Source organism: Diabrotica undecimpunctata, chromosome 7 (genome assembly GCF_040954645.1).
Source record: "Diabrotica undecimpunctata isolate CICGRU chromosome 7, icDiaUnde3, whole genome shotgun sequence".
Taxonomy (NCBI): domain Eukaryota; kingdom Metazoa; phylum Arthropoda; class Insecta; order Coleoptera; family Chrysomelidae; genus Diabrotica; species Diabrotica undecimpunctata.
This window is the reverse complement of record NC_092809.1, coordinates 146,329,704-146,343,100: the sequence shown is the minus strand read 5'-3', so window position 1 is coordinate 146,343,100 and position 13,397 is coordinate 146,329,704. Positions and strand designations below refer to the sequence as shown.

The window sequence follows — 13,397 nt, the reverse complement described above, 5'->3', positions numbered from 1 at the left end:
GTATGTCTACGAGGACTTTATTAAAGCAACTGATTGAAATGACAATCTTGACAGGTTATGACGGAAGTTGTAACAGAGCAGTCAGTGTAACTGTATGTGTCTATTTAAGACAGAAGCCAACGTTATTTAAAATTGTGAAAGTTGAAATAAAAATAAAAAATTATAACAGTATCAACCATCAATGTTGTTGTTTTAAATTATGTATGTGAGATGAAATTGTGGTGAGAAAATTATGTGATTATAGTTAGGCAACCAACTATACAAGTGTCAAGTGGTGTGGTGAAAAAGATTCTAATATAAGGCCCTTTATGTTTCAATAACATTTGGTACCTGGAAAATGGAAACTAGACACAGGTGGAAAGTTGGGTTCTTGAAAAAGTATAGGAATTAATATATTTAATATGTGAGAATGTTATTGAGTGAATGAATTAAAACTATTGTAATATAAGTACACCTATATTAGGGGTCGGTCCCGTCTAATCGACAAGTCGAATCCTCAAGTTGCGTCCCAATAAATAGCTGCGAGAAAACTGCTCTGTCAGATACAACACCCTGCTAGATACGTCAGTCATCTACAGACATCCGTTCTCATACATGCTCGTTTGTCTAAAGATCTGGTCTATTCGCAAGAGTCAATCGCACCGTTAACCATTAATCTTAACGAAAATAAATAAGAGCTCGTGCATCTACAAGATATATTTATGCCACTTTTGACTAAAAAGTAAGTAGGCCTTCAGGAATAATTCCACGGATGAAACCTTCCCACCATTACTCACTCGCGTAAGTGTGGCAACTAATCGATGAGTTCATGATCAGCAGCGCAAACTTGACCTGTATCACAGCTTAGGTTTCCTGTTTATAGGCGAATAATCCAGTGCTTGGCAAATACTGCTTCGCACTAATAGGAATAATTGATATGATCACAGAATCAAAAAGCGACGTCGTTATGAACGCTTGACCGCCACAAGTCAGTTATCCCTATAGTAAGCTTTCTGACACCTTTTGCTGGAATCTTGAAAGCATTATTTTAAAAACCGAAGCCAAAAGGACCGATACTTCATATTTTCGCAGTCCCTATGAATACTAAACATCTGGATCAAGCCAGCTTTTGCTATTTTGCTATATGGAAGATTTAGGTTTTAGCTGAACTGGCTTTAAGACATCTGCTTTATTCTTTAACAGATATAACGCCCCAGTTAAACTGCTCACTAGGCCAAGTTGTCGAATCTAAACTTACCTGCAGACCATGGCTGCAGGTAAGTTCACGCTCGAAACGAAACACTCTCTGGGTAACGAAAAGGCAAGCCTGATTATTGGAACTACTATTAAATATCTGAACGACACTCCTTAGAAAATGTACTATTTTTAATGGGAATTAATCACAATTTTATTTTAAAATAAGCTTATTTTGACACTTTTTTCACTTCAGTTTATGTGATTTCCGAATTCTCGAAGTGGATCCATATTGTATCCATTATAAACTCACACAGGAGTGGGCTTAAGCTGTTATCTTGTCTTCTCCTTGTCTCTAGTAATTGTACAATTTCTTCAATTAGAGTTTACCAATTCCGAACTAACAACTTTTGATAATAAAAACTGTTTCTTTACCAGATAATATTATTTTAATAGAGGACTATGCCGGAATATGCAACAAATATATAAACTCTCGAATGAAGACGAAGAAGACTCTCCCTCTCTTCAGTTTTGACCCAAAGATGGAGTGTAGTGGTTGTCGTGTATGGTCCATTTCCACAGATCTCTGTCTTTGGACATTTTTTTACTATCTTTGAATGATGAGTTCCTCCAACTTTTCTGTGTATGATCTCGTAACACGTCCAAAGTACTGTTGTAGTTTGATATTGCTGGAAAGCCTTTTATTGATATTTGGTTCTCTTAAAATCAAATTGTATGGTATATGATAGGTCCATGGAATTCGTAATATTCTGTTCCAACAGTTCTCAATAGATAATATTATTTTAATATACAAATGCATAAACCCTAGAATGAAGATGAAGAAGAAGATGATAGAGAAACGTATAAGGCTACGAGGAAGATCCTGAACTACATGGATAGATCAAATCACTAGAGAAATCTGCTAAAAACCAATGCTCGAATTAAAAAAAAGTTCAGAGACAGAGATCTATGAAGATGGACGATACACGAAATTACGACAACCACTACACTCCCTTTTGAGAGCAAAATGTTTTAGTGGCGTCTATTTCTATCCTTTCCGATTATCTCAGTGTCCAAGATTCGTATTTGTATGTTACTATTGGGGGAATATTATACAATTGATCAATCTCATTTTTAGGGTTTTATAGATCACATCTACTTACAGTATCCTATGTGTGTGATCAATAATTCTAGATATAAGTATGAGTTTACAATATCGAACTGGTCAATCTTGGTTATGTGTGGATGATTATTTTGTTGATTATTCACTGTTTTATGTAAAAAAAATTCAATATTTTGATTGTGAATAAATTAACAATTAATTGGAAAAACACGAAAATCTCTAATGTAACGTATCAATGTTATCTGTTCAAAGAAAAAGCACTTACCGTTTGATTATGTTGTATTGATTGTAGCTAGAGGAGTAAAAGTGGCTGAGCCCCTTGGTGGTAGAAAATCGACGCCGGCGTCGCGGCGCAAAATGACGGTCTACGTCTCTGATAAACTGAAGATGTTTACAGTCCGATTTCTCGTCGCAACACTAAAGAGTTGAAGATTGAATTCTTGAGTATTGACGAATCAAAGATTTAATAATGATATATTTTTTATTTTGATAAAAGAAAATAAATAATACACAAAAGTAGAGTGATTTATTTAATGTATATGTACATTTTTAAGATAAAAATATTGCAAAACTTAAAAATTGCATTCTCTAATCAGATCCGTTAATTAATTTTTCCTTAATTTGCCCTGATAAATCAATTTTGTTTCTTTCGACAAACTTATTAAATTCTTTCGTAGAACTGTTTACTAAATTGATTAATTTATCTCCTGCGGGAGTGTTCTTTTCGTTCTTTAACACATCTTGGAGTTGGTCGAGGCAGGTCTTGCATTCGTTCATTGTAGTCAGTACCGACTTAACTTTGGCCTTGATTCCAAGGTCCCACTTACGCTTGATGGTGATCCAGTTTGCTAGGAATAGTTCGTGAAGTAGGACTGCGTGGTAAAGGGCTAGCCTAGGAACAAAAGAAAAATAACATTAAGGTTAAGGTCGGCGAAATTATAAGGGTGTCCCAAAATTTACGCAAGATTTGAATTGAATAGAAAACACTGTTTTTTATTTAGATTGTCATTTTTTATTGAATCATAAAGTACTGGAAATAGGGTTATGTATGGAATAGCCCTCACGGCTTTCTTGGTACATTGCATTCTTTTGTCGAAATTTTTCATGATCGTTTTGCAAAAATGTATCTAAATTTCCTCCTTCTCCTTCCTTCCTCCTCCAGCAAGTGTATCATGCAGTAATGGAATTGTTTCACCGGCTATATGGCATGTGGCAGCGTCTTGGTGAAACTACATGTCGTTTACAGCAATATCATCCAATTTAGGCAGAGAGAACTCTGTTATAATATTGTGATATCGAGAGGTTTCAGTTCTTGTGTCAATTGAACTTTGTAAGCATGGAGATGCAGATCTTCGGTGAGTATACGCTGTAGAGAGCTTCCTAAAATTTGCAATTCTTGTCCAGGATGTCAAATTGATGTTCCTCCATCACCAAACACTCTTACGCACTACTTGGATACAAACATTTGACCGACATGTGTTTGAATGACTATTGTCCTTAGCATCACTGGTTCCGACTGGAACAGCACTGGTTCCGACTAAAACATGGCTGATTTTGTCTGCGCGAACGAGATTTGCATATTTTTTAACCAGAGTGGGCATTCTGATTGTTTATTATTCTGTGGCGTTGATTTATCGTGCAACGCTCCATTCTTACTAACCCTGAACTGCCAGCTGTCAAACTGTTTTGTTTGTTTACCCAAATTACGTACGCAAATAATTGTTAGGTGTATAAAGTCATCAAATAATGATACAATATTAGTTCTTCTTCTTTATTTAATATTTCGCATTTTTTGCCAATTTCTCGCAACATTTCTGTGTTCCTTTTCTTCTGTGTCTATGAATGTTCTAAGCATTTCTCTGTAACACCACATTTCAAATGACTGTAGCTTATTTATGTATTCTGGCTTTAGTGTCCAGCTTTCAGCTGGAATTCATAACTATGTTAGTTATGATTTCTCAAAGAGAAATGTAAAAAATATAAGAAATGAGCACAGAAAAGTTAAAGGTTTCCAGATTTTTTTAACATTACTAATGCAACAGGGTACACACACACGCTGTTTAACCCCTTAACAAACCGTTTATTTTTCCAAAAACGGTCCCAAAAAACCCATTTTCTTATTAATGCACTTGCTTCTTCTTTCTTGCAGAATTCAAAAATGTTAAACAATGTTGATTTTGGTTTTGTTTTTTTTTTAATTTTTTTTAGCGGTTGAAGATATTTATAATAAGTATCCCGAGATATCTCGTTGACGGGTTTTTGGTTTTGTTGTCTACCTTGCTAAGAGCATTGTATGGTCGTTTTTCATCGAAAAGCCATTCCCAGCAAACTGGACAACAAAAGTTTTTATGCACGCTGTGAATGATGATCAAAAAGTATTTATTCAGGAGAGCTTACAGTTGCATTGTAGCATAAAGAACAAGACATGTATATATGTATTTATATTTTTTATAGTAATAAACACAAACAAGAGAAAACTAAAATTTAGTTACCGTATGATACGTCTTGCAGTAGGACATTACACAAAGTCCCACATTGCAATCAGTATATTTGTACATTGATTGGTGCCTCAACTTCTTTCCGGATACATTCTTCGCCTTACTGCACACAACACACACTCTAGTTGGATGAGCTTTATTTTCTCTGTGACAGGAATAACTTCTGTAAAATGTCGACGGTAAGTCTAAGTGGATTTGGAAGCGTTGAAGGTCTTCCTCTTGACACAACTCTACCTTTGTAGCAAACTTCTATCAGTTGCGGTATTAAACCCATTCGAAATTCTAGATGCGTTCCTAGCATTCTGCTTTTCTTGTACAGCACAAAAGCATTCCACTCAGCATGTTCGAGAAAGTAGAAAAATATTTTTTTGTAGTACCTTTTTCCATGCTTCCTGGTTACAGGGTAATTAGCAAGATGTTGGTCGACTCTGGCGACAATACTCATAGTATTGTTGTAGTCTTGAACAATCCTAGGTTTTTATATCTCCTTTTTTCGCCTTTCTTCAGTAACCATTTTGGCATTATGCAGCGTTGACAGCACACAAACCTCCCCTTTATCTTTCATTACTATTGCCTTTTCTTTTTGAAACGCGATAACTTCATTTTTCTTAAGATTGTTCTTCATTTCTTGTGGTAAACCCTTCTTTGCACCTTACTCTGTGCAAACTGCTAATAAAAGGTCAGTTAGTTCAGAAGATGTATAAAAGTTGTCTGTAGTCAAACAGTGACCTTTCCATAAGTAGAGGTTTAATTAGCGTCATACCAATACGTCTTGACACTGGAAGATCTTTATATTGTTCGTTAAACTTTGTATTTTTTCCCGTTTAAATTATCTTATGCCGAATATATCCGGAGGAGGATTCACACAGCATGTAATTCTTTACACAAAATCGTGCCCTTTTGTTGGAATATATTGAATCCATCCGAGTCTGCCTTTGTAGAGAAGTAAGCTCTTGTCAATTGTTACATCCCTTTTCAAATCATTCAAGGTTAGTACTTAGCATTTATGTATTCATAAACTTCCCAGATCTTATACAATTTTGGACTTAGGTGAATATCTTTGTCGAAATATTTATTATTAGAGAAATGCAGATATTGCTTTACTTCTTTTATATTTCATAGTCTTACGGAAAAACTGTGTTTCAATTATTGGTTGTTAGACCAATAAAGCTTAAATAAAGCAATAATGGTCTCTTTACCAATCTCTGCAGTAATATAATTGCAAAAAATACTCGCATTTCATTCCTATATGTTAGCGACCATTTGTTCTCTTTTACAACTCTGCGAAAACCTGATCGCCTTTCTTGATTAGCAAAACGTTTTGTTTCTTAAACAATTTTGTCCAATAGTCCATCATCGGAGAACATATTGAAACACTCAACTTTATTTTTAACATTCTGTATATGGAAATGACACTCCGACTTCCCAGTAAAAGGAAACCTCTATCCCATTTCCGGACTGCTTGAAGTAAACCGGATGCACTTTCATCATCTTCATTGGAATCTGAGTCACTTGATAACATTTCACTTTCACCGTCACTTTCTAGTGTTCTGGAATCTAGCTTAAAACTGTTATCTGAATGTTCACTACTCTGGCTGTAATTCATAGTAAATAAACTAACGATTCAATTTCACAAAATGTCTTTACGTATACATAACCGGACGCAGCACGTGTTGTTTACACACTGTGGTCGTTACAAGCGCCCATTCCCCTTCCCCTTCCAACCATTGTACTGACGTCATGCAATCTTGTAACAACTTCTTTTTTGTGTGCCGTGTTTGTTTTCAAGCGTTGGCTATCGTCGAACGCGAGCTGATGAAATGTTTCTCGATGGGCAGTTATATGAAACAAATCCTCGGCTGTTTGGTCTGACCATAAAATTACGCAGCCAGGACTTGTAACAACTACTCCGTCTAAATTCGTTCAAATTCCGAAAGCCTAACTCGAAAAAACGAAATACATCGCTTAAATTCCCACTAAATAGTAGCTCAAAACGAGATATCTCGGGTTGGTTATTTTAGATACAACAAGTGCAAGACGAATTATCTCGGGATAGTTTCTTAAGGGGTTAAAAAAATGTACGTAAATATATGAAAATCCTAATTTGGGAACAGATTATAGAGTAATTAGATAAAAAACAGTTTGTAAAAATCGTAGTGTATAATAATAATTTCATAATAATATAGTAAATTTTGAAAGTAAAACGCAAGCCAAACTATGTACAAATGTAAGTTATGTTTTAATTTTTAATAAAATTTTCATACAATACCTAGAATTTCCTGGATCTATCTTCCTGGTAATTTCTAACAGCTCTCTACACATTGTAGCCTTCCGAACCAAACAGTCATCAGTAATTTGCGTCGGAGTGTACCCTTGTTGGTACCCGTACAACTGTATCAACGAATGCTTCACAGCGTAGACGTGGTAGTGGTTAGGATGTAGGAAGGTCAGCATTTTATTGAGCAATGCTTCCAGCTCTCTAACTGTAGGATTAGCTAGCTGAACGTTGTCTACCTCTTCTCCTATACCGTTCACCAAAAAACTTACTTCTTCGTTGGATATTTTGACGGTACATTGATCACATGTCCATTCTGTTTTGTCGTCTAAGGGGTTTATCGGTAGCTGGGTGCCGCCACAGGGTTCATCGTTGGTTCCAATGCATTTAAGAGCACTTAAATATGATCCTTAAAGTTGAAAATTGAATAAATTAAAATTAGAGATCAATGAAATCGCTTTTCGATTTTTAGCTGAAGCATAATTTTTATGGATTGCAAAAAGAAATATGGCGCCTTATAAGAGGTCAAAGAACGAAGGTAAAGGCATTAATAGTCCCGAAACATATTGACAATGACGATGGAACCCCAAACATCAGAAATTATCAAAAACGAAGAAGTTTACATAAGCAAGCATGAGGTACAAAAAATACTTTAATAAAGAACAGAAAATCTGCAGGTAATGATGGAATACCAAATGAATTATTGAAATATGGCGGAGCGGCAGTGACGGATCAACTAACAACACTAATTAACAAGATAGAAGACACAATAAAATAACAGAAGAATAAAGGATAAGCGAGCTAATCCTATTAATCAAAAAGTGCGATAAGAAACAACCAGAAAACTATAGAGGTATCAATTTACTAAATACTATCCTACAACTTGAAACTAAAATTGTGCAAGTACGAATAAATCAACTCATAACCTTAGCAGATGAGCATATGAGCAACAAGGTTTTCGTACGGGAAGGTCAATGTACAGAAGCAATATCCATCATAAAACAGATTACACAGATTACAGAAAGTATAAGAATACAATAGTCTTTTAAATCTAATTAACGTCAATAGAGGATTCACATTTCGGATACACATTTCGTATATCTCAGAGGACAGAAAACGATATTATTAAATCGTTTTCGTTCATGGCTACCAAAGTAGGTGGCACCTCTGGACGCTAACCTTTGCAGCGGTGAAGTTTTAGAAGACATTCGTTGGACTTTCCGAGCTTGAATGTCAGATAAAGCAGGGAAGCTAAAATGGGTCATAACACTCTAGTGGTACCGATTCGAATACGAGAAGTTCAACGAATTTGTCCTCCTAGGCCATATATTTGGCCATTCAATTCAAATATATATATATATATATATATATATATATATATATATATCTTGATCTTCTTCTTCTTCCTCTTTATAAGCAATTCTGCTTGTTCATTGGCGGATTAATACCTCTATGGAATCCATCTTTTGCGCGGTCGTCTGATACTTTTTCTGCCGATTGGTGATTTATCTCTTGCTCCATTCTGCTTATGTGGTTATTCCATTCTTTTTTTCTATTTTGTGTCGTTACACTGTACGTTACATTTTCTTCTAATGTCTTCACTTCTCTCAGTGCATTTCCTGTAATTATTTTCAGTACTTTGTTTCTGAGGCTCTGAATTGGTCTTACACTGGCTTTATAAATTATGGACTTCATCTCAGTGTTAATGTGTCTGTTTCGCCATATAGTGTTATTAAGGTATCCTGCCAGTCTATTTGCTTTTTGAACTTGATCTCCCACTTCTTTGTCCAAGTCTCCATAGCTAGACAGTGTAATTCCCAGGTATTTTATTTCCATTACTTGTTCAATACTGATGTCATCAATTTCTATTTTACATCTAGTTGGTTCTTTGCTGACTACTATTGTTTTAGTTTTCTGAGATGAAATTATATATCTATATATAGATAGGAAAATAACTATCAGCAATTTTCTACAGCTGTCCTCTATTAGAGTTATCTTAATACAGGAGTGGGGCTTATATGAAAATTAAGAACCTCCTGTACTGAAATGTAAGTTAAAAATCAATTTGGTTTTGCTTTTACTGGACCACTAGCAACAACAATATGCTAGCAAATTTAAATTTCCTTGTCATATACAAGTGGCTGCACAAGTTCTACACAATCCCTAATATTTTTTTCGTTTTAAGCACTTGGGCCTGATTATGGACTACAAATTGTAATCTATGAAACAGGTCGCCTCATTTTATATCAATAAAATATTTAACTTGAATTGTCAGTGACTTTCTTTGACCCTTCTTTGATAACATAGTTGAACATAAGAGTTAATAAATTAAATGTACCGAAGCCACGATACAATTGATTACTTACCCATTTCCGTGGCGTCGCTGCAACGTTTACACTCGCAATCAAAATATTTCGTTTCCCTAAGATGTTCTCTTCTAGCTTGAGTACCCCAAAGACAGTGTGTATACATAGTCGTAATGTGTTCACCTGCACTTATATGCGAACTAGCCTTTAGATTAACCTTGTAAGTTTCATTATCAAAATTATGTGTTGTATTTGGAAGACAACTGTGCTCCAGAAGGTAAATCGTTGGATACAACGCTGATACTTCTGCGTTTTGATTTATCTCTAAAGCGTTCACGTCTATAATACCACACAGCTTTTGAATAGTTTCTGGGGATACATCTTCTAGCACTTTTCTACCGGATCTTCCTTCTAGAATGGTCATTGGGTGGAAGAAATTGCTGTGTAGGTAATCGACAATTCTCTCTTGAATTGTCCTTGAAATAAAAAAAGCAATGAATGTAGAGTAAGTATTTATAATAAATAACTAAGTATTTAGGAGACTAGGGAAACTAAGGGTAATAATAAACAGACGCTTGAAGCGTAGCACTGGCCCTGTTATCTTCCTTGTATACCGTAGGCCCAAGAGATAACCGTCTATAATCCTAAAGCCACACTAGTGGTATAAACGGGGGACTACAATTATTAAAATATCGACAAAAAAGATAAAATTGATAGCATTTAAAGGTAAATACCGAATAAAGAAGACAAAGCATAAGAAGGAATACGGCAGAAGAAGAAAAACACGACAAAATTTAAAAGAGGGAAATCAAAACATCAAGAAATAAATAAGTTAAAATAATATTGTTTAATTAATAAAAGTAGAAGAAATTGTAATGATATGATTGTCACATTATTGGCATAGAAACGCAAAAGCGCCCATTGCTCCACAAGGAGTGATAGTATTAAAAAAAACATGATAACCTTTCTGCTGTTAAATATAATACAGCACTTTCTCCTTATATTCAAAATTACGTAATCAATTTTGTTGTTAATGACCAGTTGTCCTTGTAAACAGTGAAAAACAGATTATTTCGATTATTAGATTCTTGAGGTGGCTTGGACCCACACAGAGTTGTAAAGTTTAGTATGCTGATGATGATAAAAAAATGAAGACAAGCATTATCGTTCATTAAGAGAAATTTTTGGCCAATAACTGTTGCGTACACAAGGTTTAAGAATATTGGCTCAATATGCAGTTGCAGTCAAAAAGCCTCAAGATCCAACGTAAATCCCATATCATCACGATAATTATGGAGTTCAAGAGCCGCATCTAGTCATAAATTGGTGTAGGTTCTCGTCAAACTCTGTCTACTTGATTCTAGGTCGATACTAAGTCAAGACTCGTCTAAAATCTTGGTGGCAGTTGATCATCAAGATTAGCTTGGCCGTTTTCGCATAAGTTTACAACTTACAGTTACTTTATGGGATAACTGCATTTCAAAATGAATGCAGGGAAGATTAGCAGTCAGATTGACAAGCGATAAAACGATCTTGAATTGGGGTTGAAAATCTTTATCTTTTTTAAAGAGAAGTATGTATTATAATATAATATAAATATATTATTAAGAAGTATATATAATCGAAGAATATAGTTTAAGGGATTTTACCTTACAAAAGACGTTTAAATCAATATCTAAAACAGCAATCTACGAAAGTAGATAAAAATGAATAAATCCACTCAATTATATGATTCATTTCAATCATATAGAGCGTAACACAAGTTTGACAGGTACACGATTAACACTAATAATTACCTAGTTAAATCTGCCCCACGCTTTTTCAGATGCCCCTCCATTTCCATCAACTGCGCAAACTTCTTCGGATGCTTATTCTGAAGCAAAAGACATCTTAATACCAACAGAGCATCTTGTCTGTAAAAATCGTGCAATCCATTTATAGCCTTAACATCTCTCAATCCTAGGATCATACATTCGTGTCCGTGCTTTTCCATGTCTTTTAAACCTGGACAAGCTGGATGGCAGATTGGAAAGTCACATCCCTCACAGCGGGCTGATTGTTCCCCAATGATCAACCTGGTTTAAGCAAAAAATGGTTTATATTAGAAATTTTAACACATATAAAATTACTATTTGCTGTATTTGTAGCCGAGAAAATACATTTTTTTACGTATTCCGATTTTGACATTTGAAATTCAATTCTCTTCAACCTAATTTTTTTGGTATTTATAACATATATCTTGAAGATATGAAAATAAAAAAAAAGGTAAAGGTTTAAAGATTATTGTTCTATTGTTTATAAATTCGTCACAAATAAAGTAAAGAAAGGAAAGTCAGTAATACGACAATTACACTTAATAATAATATGGAGCGACGATATTATAAGCAAAACTAAACACAAAACAGGAAAAGACAGTTAAGATTTAATTTCACGTACAGGGCGCTTGCGCATCCGCTTATACGTATTTCGGCCCAATAGGCCTCATCAGAACGGCTTTCGCAATCGCTCTGAACGTGAAATAAATCTTTTCTGTCTTAGTAAGCAACTCTAACATGGCTTCGTATAGACGCAATGTAGCGACATCTGATAATAAAATCGATTTTTTGATTCCCCATGTCTCTCTTAACATCTTTATCAACGTCTGTTTTGCCTTGCAATTCTTAGAAGGCACAGATTAAAGCGGAATTCTTGAATTTGGTTTCGAAAATTAGTCTACGATTTTAAACACCAAACCTTTAAGACTATAGTAGAAAGTTACTTACTTTATGAATTAGGGACTTGAGTGACAAATAAAAGAATGGAAAACAAAATAAATGCAGTGGAAATAATAAATTATAAAAGAATCTGGAGATTAACACTAATGGACAAAATGAAAAATGAACTAATTAGAAAATTAATGAATGTAAAGGATACACTAAATGACAAAATAGAAAAAGGAAAATTACTCTGATATGGACATATACGAAGCATGGACGAGACAAGAATACTGCCGAGAACTTAAAAATGGAAATCAAACATAAGGAGGAAAAGAGAACGTCCTAGATTCCAGTGGAACGGACAAATAAAAACAATACTGGAAAAAACAGACCTTACTGAAGAAGATATTTAAGCAAAAAGAAATGGCGACTGGGATGTAGTAAACGGCAAATAGAATATGCTGTGTAAAGCCATAGTTAAGTAAATACTTTATTGGAATATTTAAAGGATTACTTCAAATTATTTAAAGATGTGAAGAAACAAAATGCAAAAAAACCTATAACTTACTTACAACATCCTGGACATGGAACAGGTCCCTCCTCCACCATGTGCGGTCTTGGTCCATAGACCAGAGGAAATTCAGACAAGATTATATCTCCAGGTTTAATGTCTCTAGTAGCTACCAAGCATTTACCAATTACAGGATCTTCTTGTATCTTAAAAACGCAGAGTTAAACAAATATTTATCAATATAACGGCATACTTACTTCAAATGGTCTACATAACGGTTTATGTGCTTTCCATCCTTGTTTTTGGTGGTCTTTGCAACAATAAGAGACAAGTTTACAAGCGAGCATTTCAGTTCGGATGGTTCTCCACATATTTCACATTGTTCACTCATTTTAGTTCTAGTTTATTGGTCTACTAAAATGTAGAAAACATCTAACAATATTGTAAAAGTACATATTTATTTTAAATGAATCACTAAATATCAGTTTAACATAATTAAAGAAGATTATACTGGGGCAAGTTTATGATAAAATTTGGAATTACAAAGACAACGCATTATCTTTTTCTTCTTCTTCTTCTTCTTTTTCGCGCGACTAGGATTACTCCTGTTTGTCTGCCTCTTATTCTGTTTCAGTCGTTGTTGACTGTACATTATCTTTCACCTTTTTGGCGGCCTTCCAACGGGTCTTCTGCTATACGGCTTGTTCTTTTTACAAATGTTCGCTAATCTATCTGGTCCCATTCGGTTTACATGTTCGTTCCAGTTTTTTTTCTTGTTTTTATCCACCTGTTAATATTTTGAATTTTGCATTGTT

General features: G+C 34.6%; 1 protein-coding gene across 1 annotated transcript; it reads right to left on the bottom strand.

Moving 5' to 3' along the window:
* Positions 1 to 2,803: 2,803 nt before the first annotated feature.
* Positions 2,804 to 12,992, bottom strand: LOC140445999 (SET domain-containing protein SmydA-8-like). The gene is given in 7 exon segments (XM_072538481.1): positions 2,804 to 3,188; positions 7,064 to 7,478; positions 9,436 to 9,851; positions 11,172 to 11,450; positions 12,640 to 12,788; positions 12,840 to 12,925; positions 12,928 to 12,992. Coding segments are annotated over 7 exon segments (1,695 nt in total). The 5' UTR covers positions 12,974 to 12,992; the 3' UTR covers positions 2,804 to 2,884.
* Positions 12,993 to 13,397: the final 405 nt, after the last annotated feature.